The sequence below is a fragment of the Vulpes vulpes genome, chromosome 11 (assembly GCF_048418805.1).
Source record: "Vulpes vulpes isolate BD-2025 chromosome 11, VulVul3, whole genome shotgun sequence".
Taxonomy (NCBI): Eukaryota; Metazoa; Chordata; class Mammalia; order Carnivora; family Canidae; genus Vulpes; species Vulpes vulpes.
Window position 1 is genome coordinate 18262709 of NC_132790.1, and position 10873 is coordinate 18273581.

At 38.4% G+C, this 10873-nt stretch overlaps 2 protein-coding genes across 2 annotated transcripts; both read left to right on the plus strand.

Moving 5' to 3' along the window:
* The first annotated feature begins 67 nt into the window (after nt 1–67).
* On the plus strand, nt 68–1012 carry LOC112926984 (olfactory receptor 10A3). The gene has a single exon (XM_026008127.2). It carries the CDS (start codon nt 68–70, stop codon nt 1010–1012), a length of 945 nt encoding a protein of 314 aa, XP_025863912.2.
* An 8580-nt stretch (nt 1013–9592) lies between these two features.
* LOC112926983 (olfactory receptor 10A3-like) lies at nt 9593–10549 on the plus strand. Its single transcript, XM_026008126.2, has one exon. It carries the CDS (start codon nt 9605–9607, stop codon nt 10547–10549), a length of 945 nt encoding a protein of 314 aa, XP_025863911.2. The 5' UTR covers nt 9593–9604.
* The last annotated feature ends 324 nt before the right edge of the window (nt 10550–10873 follow it).

Sequence of the window (10873 nt, forward strand, 5' to 3'; positions counted from 1 at the left end):
TTGGACTGTCAGCATTGTATAATTTGTATACAATGCCCATAAAAACGATATGCTCTCCACCACTGCAATGAAAAGGCAAAATCAAAGTTCTGTGGTTGAGTTCATCCTCTTGGGCTTTTCCAACTTTCCTGAACTCCAAGAGCAGCTCTTTGGGGTTTTCCTGGCTGTTTACCTGGTGACTCTGATGGGAAATGCCATCATTATAATCATCATCTGCTTCGAACAGAGACTCCACGTGCCCATGTACCTGTTTCTCCAGAACCTGTCTGTGGTGGACGTGAGTTTCAGCGCAGTCATTATGCCTGAAATGCTGGTGGTCCTCACCAGGGAGAAAACGTCCATTTCATTTATGAGCTGTTTTGCACAGATGTATTTCATCCTTTTCTTTGGTGGCACTGAATGTTTTCTCCTGGGGACGATGGCTTATGACCGATTTGCTGCAATCTGTCACCCTCTGAGCTACCCAATGATTATGAACAAAAGGGTTTTCATGAAATTAGTAATGTTCTCATGGGTCTCAGGGATCATGGTGGCTACTGTGCAGACCACATGGGTTTTCAGTTTTCCTTTTTGTGGCCCCAACGAAATCAATCATATCTCTTGTGAAACCCCAGCAGTGCTAGAACTTGCATGTGCAGACACGTTTCTGTTTGAAATCTATGCATTCACTGGCACCATTTTGATTGTCATGGTTCCTTTCGTGTTGATACTCTTGTCATACATTCGGATTCTCTTTGCCATCCTGAGGATGCCATCAGCCACTGGGAGGCAAAAGGCCTTTTCCACTTGTGCCTCCCATCTGACGTCTGTGACCCTCTTCTATGGCACAGCCAATATGACTTATTTACAACCCAAATCTGGCTACTCCCCAGAAACCAAGAAGCTGATGTCATTGTCTTACTCACTTCTTACACCTCTGCTGAATCCACTGATCTACAGCTTCAGAAATAGTGAGATGAAAAGAGCTTTGATGAAACTATGGCGAAGAAGAGTGGATATACATGCATTCTGATTGTGCTGAGAAGCCATGTGATATATGGTCACTGTCTGAATGAACTTTACTTAAATTTTATATGTGGCTAAATAGTCTATTTTCAATGGTATTAACAAGTTTGCTATTTTTCCGTGTTCCTTTATAGGGTTTCCTGTTTTTAATAGTGCACTGTGGTAAATTTTTAATGTAATGTATAATAAAACAGCTTATATATTCCTGTAGTATGATATATAGGCCATTACTGATTGTCATTAAAATTAGGTCCAATAAACACCTGAGTCTCAACAATTGTATACTGATTTTTTATTTCTGATACATACTACAAAGTGATTCCAATGGGACAAAATTATGTGTCACATTAACATGACAGTAACATTCTTTATAAAACTGTAACTGATAACGGCCAGACACAAGGGCTCCATGCGGAGATGTAAAAATGTGGACTATCAGGTCCCACCCAAGACTTAATGAATTAAAATCTGCTATTTAAAAGGATCTCCAAGTGACTTGGGTGAACTTTCAATTTGGAAAGTATTGGTGTACAGTGTAGCTTTATCTTTAAAGCAAAGATGAATTCCTTGTTCCTTTACTACTCCTCTGCCATCAGATAATCGGAGCTCACATTGTCCCATATTCCATCTGATAGACAGCTTCCTGAAACTGTGGTATATTTTTGGGATCCTCTGATCATCCATGCCTACCTGCTTATCTCATGTCAGAGATTTTCCAGGGACTCTCGTACCAGCATACCCACCCAACTCTCTTTGCTGCAAACAGCAGGATGATTGCTCTGCCCTTGGGAGTGTGCCTCTTGTGATTCTCAGGTGTGGTTATGGTATACATCAGAGTCACGGGGATGGAGATAAGGACACAAGTTGCTGGCCCCACACAGACTGTCTGTTTCAGTAGATCTGTGGTGGCACCTGCTAATTTTCATTTAGAATAAGTTCCCTGGTAGTTCTAAAACTGTTGATCCGGGGACTATGGTGTGAGGACCCTAAGTCCTAGAGAACCTTTCTAGCTTTATCTGAACTGCCTCTGTGGAGTCCCCTCTGATTCTTCATGCATCATGTTTTAACCCTCGTTGTTTGTGACAACCCCTTCACGTATTGTAATTCTGGATAAGATATGTACTAGTTTCTTTCAATAGGAAATTTAGGGTCTGTTCTCATTGGTATTGTCATTTGGGGGAAATTTCTAGGATGCTAGTGCCATCTTTACCCCAACTTTTGTGATGTTGCATTTCATTTTGTATTTTTAAATAACACCTTGCTTTTAAACTTCTACAAAAGTCATCACTTTCTAAAATTTAAAGAGTACATAGATTACAAAATAATGTAAAAGTCTCAAAAGCACCTGGACTCTCATTCTTGATATCATTGCCAGAGGCCATCACTCTGCATGGTTTATGTCCAGGCTCTGATTTTTCCTATGGGTGTCCGAGGACTGGGTATGTGTACATACATTTATTTTTTTTTTCATACATTTATTTTTATCAGAATAGGAGGAGGGAGAGTTTCCAACTAATCCATTGTGTGTAATATTTCAAGGTATCACTTATGTCTATATGGATATTGCTTTATTGTTTTTAAATAAGTGCATCACCTTCTAAATGAGTAAACATAGTTATGTGACCAGTTTCCTCAAGTGGGTGTTTTACTTCCAACTTCCATTATTATGAAACTGTTTGAACATCCTTCTACACATCTGGTTGTGTGTTTATTATATATAGAATTTTAGGTAACAGAATTGCCAGATCGAAGTGTGCATGCTAGGTTACTAAGGTGGTACTATTTTAGATTTTTCTGCAGTTGGGTTATTCCAACCACCTCCTCCAACAGAGTAGGAGTGTCCCTTTGTAAGGTTCTTGCCAGTTCTAGACATTCTGTTCCATAATGCTTTGTTCATCTGACTTGTATTTTTATTTACTAGCAAAACACATTATTCAAAAGCTACAGTAGATTCCAACCACTCTGATAATCACACTTGGAGCTTGCCATCTTTCAGAGCCAGTCTATGCAGTCCATATTTCTTATGGACTTTTTCTCAGTATAGGCTTTATACTGTTTTGTTTTTATTTTTAAGATCTATCCAACAAATCCTTGATTCTTAGATAATTCTTTTAAATTTTCATTTTTCAGTATAGATTCAGGTAGGATTGAATTTATTTCTTCCTTTAATGTTTTGCTATATCCACTAAACATGAAGTTTTCCTTTATAACCTATAAAGGTTAAATTGTCAATTTCACATCTTGAATAGTTTTGAGACTGTAGGTTTTCTGTTCTTGTTTCAATTTGGATAAGTTCTATAATTTGTTATAATTATGATATTATTATAGTAAGTTCTATATTCTGAGAATACACATAGTCTAAATTTCACATTTGTGGCACAATATTTTTCCTAATGTCTACATGTTCTGTGGTGATACCGTGTTTTAAAATGCCAGGTAATGGTTATATTTCTTTTTCTTTTCTGTCATTTCTTAGACCAAATATGGATTCGTGGTTTGTTGGATTCTTCAAAGAATCATGTTTGGCTTTTTTGATTCTATGTATGCTTACTTCCTATTTCATTAAGACGTGCCTCTTCACCAATAATCTTCCAGACCTATTTCCTGTGTTTTGTTGTTCCTATCCAACACCTGGAAGTGCACACTTACTTCATTGTTTTCATGCTTACTTCAGTGCAATAGAAGCATTCTGGCCTTCATTCTTGTTTTGTGTAACATATTTTCTAATTTTCTTGCCTCGTCTTCTTTTCTCACATGTTATTTAGACAAGTATTTCTCAGCTTTAAACATGTGGTTGTTTTCCAGTTATATTCAATTATAGAGTCTCAGTGGAAGAGTACTGTGATCACACAATCTCCTGTATAGTGTTCAAGGGCACAGTTGTTGATCTTTTTTTTTTTTTTTTTTTTGTGGCCCAATATACTGTCAGATTTTTGAATATTGAGCGTGATTGAAAACTATGTGCTTTCTTTCCAGTGCTGGCTGCAGAGTTCTCTATGTGTACTAGACTAAAGTGTGATGGGAATATTGTCCTACAGGTTTTTATGTATTTCTTCTAACCGTTATGTAAAGAGGTGTGTTATAGTCTCCCACTATGACTGCCAGTCATTTAAGTTTCCTTGTGGTTCCGTCAATATTTGCTTGATCTATTTTGCAGCCATATTATTGCTTACTTGCAGATTTCAAATTGTTCTATCTTCTTGGAGAGAGTTGTACCTTTTCTCCTTATGAAGTAACTCTTCTTATCCCTAGTAAAGCTTCTTGCTCTGAAGTCTGCTTCTTCCCATAATAATATAGTTACATAAATTTCCCTTGATCAGCATGTGGGAATCTCTCTCTCCATATTTTATTTTTTAAACTTCCTGTGTCCTTCTGATTTAGATGCATCTCCGCTGAGGAATGCTGTGGAGAAAAATAAATCAAGATAGTAGAGTTAGGGTTGGAGTTGATTGTCACAAATGTTGACTTGGGAGGAGTTCCTGGAGAAGCTGTCCCTGGGAAGAAGGCACATAAGGGAGTTAGCATTTTGGAGAGTAATAGTCCATGTTCAGAGAAAAGCATGGACAATACCTATGAGATGGGGACAGAGTTGTTGGATTTGAGGACTAGCAAGGAGGCCAGTGGGGCTGGATGAGAGAGTCCAATGGAATGTGGTAGAGTTAAGCTCAGAGAGTTCTAGGGAAATAGATCTTTAATACATGAGTTTGGCTTCTAACCAGAAGAGGAGAGGGTGCTATTGGAGGGTTTTGAGCAGAAGCAAAGGACGAAGAAAGGAGAAGTTGAGAGGCCATGGCAGTTATTCAACTTGAGAGACAATAGTAGCTTGGACCAGGGCGTTAGCCCAAGGAAATGTAGAATGTTCAGATTTGATACCCAGTATTTTGAAGACAGAGCCACAGGTAGGTTATGGAGTTGATGTGATTTTGGGGGAAAAACGACTCCTTGATTTTCAGCCCATGGAGCTGGAAGCTCTGAGCTCCTGTTCCCTGAGATGAGGAATGTTGATGGTGGATCAGGTTTAGGAGAAGACTGGGAGTACAGTTTAGGACATATTAACACATGAAAATGCGATAACTTCATTTGAAAGTGTTATCTCAGTAATCTGAATTTCATTTCCAGCTTCTGGCCAGCTAAAGAGATATTTTTCTTTTATGCTTTGTGCTGTTGCTCTGCTATTTTATTGCACAGTATGCTATGTCTATCACCCCCAAATATTCGGAGTTATTGACATATCCTTCCTACACGTATATAATGACCCTTTGTAAATATTCCAAAAATATTTTGGAAGGAAAACATAAAGTTAGCACCTTCCAAAAGTAGTGTACTCTCTTACAATTACTGTTATTATCATATGTTAAATCAACATTCTTTTCTTATAACCTTTCATTTTTATATCTTTCTGGTCTATCTTATTGGTGAATCATGGGGGTAGGTGTGTTAGTATTTCTACATTTTGATTCTTCTTTGATCTATTTAGTACTACTGGCCATGAAATTATAATTTTATATTAATATAACATCCTTTTCATCCCCTTTTGCATGTACCTGAATTGTTTCTGCACACTCTTCATTCATGTGTAATACACCTAGTGGAAAGTGCACAAGTGCTGACTAAATCTTGATGACTCCTGGGAAACCACACATCACCTGCGTTACCACCACTGACATCAAAAACGGAACATGTATGACAGAAGCCCGCATGGGAACTCTGGTGTATGAATCATAGAGAATGCATATCAGGCAGCATTTGCCAGCCTGGTGATGGGACTGGCTCATGCCTGGGGAGTAATTCCATCATAGTGAATGACCTAGGAGGCATCCCAGGATTGGAATGTGAAGTGAAAATTCCTTTACCTCAGGATAATGGCTACATTTCCCACTGGATACAGAGTAGATAGAATGAATCTCTGGGTGCTGTTGACTGCCTTACTGCTGCCAGGGGAGGTGAGCTTCCTTCAGAATGGAACCTGCTCTAGGAATGTGCAGTGAGAAGTAGACCAAGGTAACCTGCATTCAGTCACACCGTCCAGTTTGGGACAGAGCCAAGTCTGCAGAGTGTTTCATCTCTTCACTCTGTGGGGAGTGAGCCCAATTGTCTCCTTGATTGTTCACTCCAGTGTAAGTGGATCCCTGAATCTCTTGGTTTTCATTTATATCCAATGAGATTTACTGTATTATGTTTATTTTGTAGAGAAAGTTATAGAATCAGTGAAAAGTAGTTCAGATTACTTGACTTATAGCTTAAAAGTTCTTTCAATTTAATCAATTGTAATGATTTTTTTCACAATTTTCAGTGACTATATTTCTTCTACAAATGGTCAAAAATTCTTTGATGATAGAATGATAGATGATAGAATGACTATATTTCTTCTACAAATGGTCAAAATTCTTTGATGATAGAATGAGCATTCAGTTTTCTACAACTAGGCTTCACTCTGCTTGCCTTAACTAGTTTCCCACCATCGCCCAAACTGTGCATTCCACCCAGTCATCCTCTACCTCTAGCTACCAGCCTTTGCTCAAGCTCTCACACCATCAATCTCTTCTTTCCAGTTTACAAGTGTTAGTCAGCCTCCGTTTTCACCTCCTTTGGAGACATCATGCTGAACTGAATCTCTTGTGTGAAGAGGCATTTATTCCCCATAGGAATAGGAAGGAGCAATGCTCCAGGTGTTTGCTCTTGAGGGTTTTCACCTGAGGCGCCAAGGGCAAGCCCCTTTAGTCATCATGCAAAAATATGAGAGAGTGTTTATGAAGTGATTCCAAGTCCTCCAGGGAGGGATTCTACAGGGCATATGATTCCATGTCATATAATGTTCTAGAATCAAGCCCTGAAGCACAGAGTTGAATTTATGAGAAGATGGCTTTTGAGTAGAGGTAAAACTTTGACAATATAGCAAGACATTTAAAGAGACAGAGTCAATAGGTAAGAAAGGGAGGATTCTGCTGTGTGTGTGTTGGTGGACTTTCCACTTATGGTTCATCTCCAGCTGATCATTGGAGATGCTGTTGAAGTGATGTCTCTGTGCTCAGGATCCCTAGACACAGCTGACACAGCGGAATCAGTAGACTCCTTGGTTTTGATGCTGGTTAATTCCGTTTTCTCTTCTTTTTGGAGAAAAGTTTGGGCAATAATTAGGGGTATAAGTACTGGGCAGACATTAATCGTCAAGTCTTAGAATTTTGCAGCTGGAAGGGAACTGAAAAATAGGTGCAACTTCTACCTCTTCAACTGGTAGGATGAAAACTATTAGGGAGCGCTCTGCTCTACCTCAATATTCTTTTCCAGAGTTCTCCAAGTCGGCATTGGGGTCTCTAAGTTCCAGAGAAAGGGTGCAGCAACTGCAGTCAGTGGCCCATTACCAGTCATGAATTTTTTTCCCCATAAGATGCTTATTATCCATTCTACAAAGCTTTTCTATTTTACTTACATTATATTCTAAATTTTCCAAATTTATCCACTTTAAACTTTTGTAACTAAATATACTTTATTTTTTTCTCTCATTAGAAATGAATTTTAGGTGTTTTATCCTATGACTATATTTTACTAATTTCAGGTCACTTTTTGAGATGCAACATATAATTAGTATGGCTAGTATTGACATATAATTTTTACGGGTGATATGGTCAAATTCAGAAATAAATTAACTTGCCTTCCACTGTGTGCTAATGTCCTACTGGTCTTTACTCAAGATGGCATGAGCTGTTTCCTTCTGTTCTGCTGGGTTCCTCATCTCCCACAGTGTATTTCTGCTGGCTTTCAAAACATCACACAAAGGCCAGTAGGTCTCCATTGTAATGCTAGGGTGTCATGAAATGCCTTTGACCTGAGCAAGTCATCCCCCTTCAACCTCCTGTACCTTCCACTGGTGACATGCTATGATTGTGCTTGTTCACACACACTCCCTCCTCATTCAGAAGTATTGAATCCCTCGCAGAAACCTCTCATAGCCCCTTGTTATTACCTCTGCTTGCCAGCAATGTGGTGTGTTGGTTTCACTCTTCTTTTCAATATTCTATTCCTAGATGCCATAGTGGACTTCCTCATTTTTAATTTCCATTACTCATCAAACATTGGTTTAGTATCATTTATGGGCCACGACTGTTGAAGACATTGTGAGTATAGCAAAGATCAAAACAAAATCTTGGATTCCTGGAGTTTATATTTAGCAAGGGAATTAGACTTTATGTATATATAATATGCAAATATTATCAATATGTAATATCTACATATGTGTACATGTAAAATGTAACCTCCTCACTAAAATATGTCAGTTACTGATAGGTGAGAAAAACAGCCAAGATAGAAGAGATAGGAATTTGAGAACTGAGGTAAGAGTGGAATGCTGTTTTGTGTAATGTTTTGAACTCTCTGTGGAGTGTGAAGCCAATCTGTCCCTGAGGTACCTGAACCTAGAACATTGCAAGTGCTAAAACAGTATTTATTGAATAATTGACGATCAAATCAATTTCTTGATGAGCAGGGCAGTAGGAGAGAAAAAGAGAGACAAAGACAGAAGACAGAAAGAAAATGTTTAAATCACAGTCACAGAGTGATCACAACTGTATGATTCCTAAATCATTATGGTCACAGAGATTAGCCTTAGAGAACTGACTCTTAAAATTTCCCATGCAGGCCACAGTGCCTGAATGGCTCTCTTGGTTAAGTGTCTGACTCTTGATTTTGGCTCTGATCATGATCTCCAGGTGGTGAGATTGAGCCCCACCTTGGGCTCTGTACTGGGCACAGAGCTTGCATAAGATTCTCTCTTTCCCTCTCTTTCTGCCCTTCTCTATCCCCTACTCACTCTCTGTCTTTCCCTCTTCAAAAAAAAAAAAAAAAAAAAAGCTTTTCATACAGGCCGATCTCAATAGAATTGTCTACGAGCAGTCTTTGCAAAAATCAGTAAGCCTAAAGGCATTCACACAATTACAGATCACCTAAGATAAGTACATCAAACCCCTTAGTCTGTCCCTGCCAGACTGTATATTCAAGCATTACACACAGACATTTTGAACATTTTGAATATTTATAGTAAGTCAACTGCGATATAACTTTGAATTATTAGAGGGTTTAAATAATTTTTGTGTGTATCTTTTCTCATTTGTCTACTTATAATACTTTAACTTTTGTATTTTAAATTTTCTACTTCAATAAAATTGGAAAAAAAAGAGATGATTCTGATAGCCATGACGTAGGAATGGAATCTCAACTATAAAATATTGATGTTGTTTTAAGGCTATACTTAATTTGCAAGCTATATACTGTACAGGTTATAAAAGTATTTTGATAATATTTTGTGCTTTTCTGATGAAACTTCTGAGCCAGCCTTCTTCACTTCCTCCTTTTTTAAATTTTTTAATTTAATTTTATTTATTTTACTTTTTTTCACCTCCTCCTTTTTATTTGATGTTTATTAATCCAAGAGATTGGTCATTTCTAACATTGCCACACTGAATTTAGTCAGGATGCCTTCCTTTTTATATCTTCTGCCATTAATACCTGGTGTGAATCGCAGACACAGACTGTTAGCTATTGGACTGTGACTTCATCATTTGTATTCAATGTTCATAAAAACGATATACTGTCCACCACTGGAATGAAAAGGCAAAATCAAAGCTCTGTGCTTGAATTCATCCTCTTGGGCTTTTCTAACTTTCCTGAACTCCAAGAGCAGCTCTTTGGGGTTTTCCTGGCTGTTTACCTGGTGACTCTGATGGGAAATGCCATCATTATAATCATCATCTGCTTCGAACAGAGACTCCACGTGCCCATGTACCTGTTTCTCCAGAACCTGTCTGTGGTGGACGTGAGTTTCAGCGCAGTCATTATGCCTGAAATGCTGGTGGTCCTCACCAGGGAGAAAACGTCCATTTCATTTATGAGCTGTTTTGCACAGATGTATTTCATCCTTTTCTTTGGTGGTACTGAATGTTTTCTCCTGGGGACGATGGCTTATGACCGATTTGTTGCAATCTGTCACCCTCTGAGCTACCCAATGATTATGAACAAAAGGGTTTTCATGAAATTAGTAATGTTCTCATGGGTCTCAGGGATCATGGTGGCTACTGTGCAGACCACATGGGTTTTCAGTTTTCCTTTTTGTGGCCCCAATGTAATCAATCATCTCTTCTGTGAGACTCCCCCAGTGCTAGAACTTGCATGTGCAGACACGTTTCTGTTTGAAATCTATGCATTCACTGGCACCATTTTGATTGTCATGGTTCCTTTTGTGTTGATACTCTTGTCATACATTCGGATTCTCTTTGCCATCCTGAGGATGCCATCAGCCACTGGGAGGCAAAAGGCCTTTTCCACTTGTGCCTCCCATCTGACGTCTGTGACCCTCTTCTATGGCACAGCCAGTATGACTTATTTACAACCCAAATCTGCCTACTCCCCAGAAACCAAGAAGCTGATGTCATTGGCTTACTCACTTCTTACACCTCTGCTGAATCCACTGATCTACAGCTTCAGAAATAGTGAGATGAAAAGAGCTTTGATGAAACTATGGCGAAGAAGAGTGGATATACATGCATTCTGATTGTGCTGAGAAGCCATATGGTCACTACCTGACTGAATTCTACTTAAATTTTATATGTGGTCAAACATTCTATATTCCTTGGTATGAACACGTTTTTTATTTTTCCATGTTCAATAATAAGAATTTCTATTTTTCAACAGTTTAGTGTTAATTTTAATACAATATATAATAAAACAGTTTATCTGTTCCTCTAGTATGATAATCAGCCCATTATGGATTACGTCATTAAAATGAGGTTCAATAACCTAGAGTCCCTATATCGTGTGTACTGATTCTTTATTTCTGATGGCAATCTTCACAGTAATTCCATTGGGGCAAAAAGTT

Excerpts from the sequence above, each read along its gene's own strand:
- LOC112926983 (XM_026008126.2), top strand. The coding sequence starts at position 9,605 with ATGAAAAGGCAAAATCAAAGCTCTGTGCTTGAATTCATCCTCTTGGGC.
- LOC112926984 (XM_026008127.2), top strand. The coding sequence starts at position 68 with ATGAAAAGGCAAAATCAAAGTTCTGTGGTTGAGTTCATCCTCTTGGGC.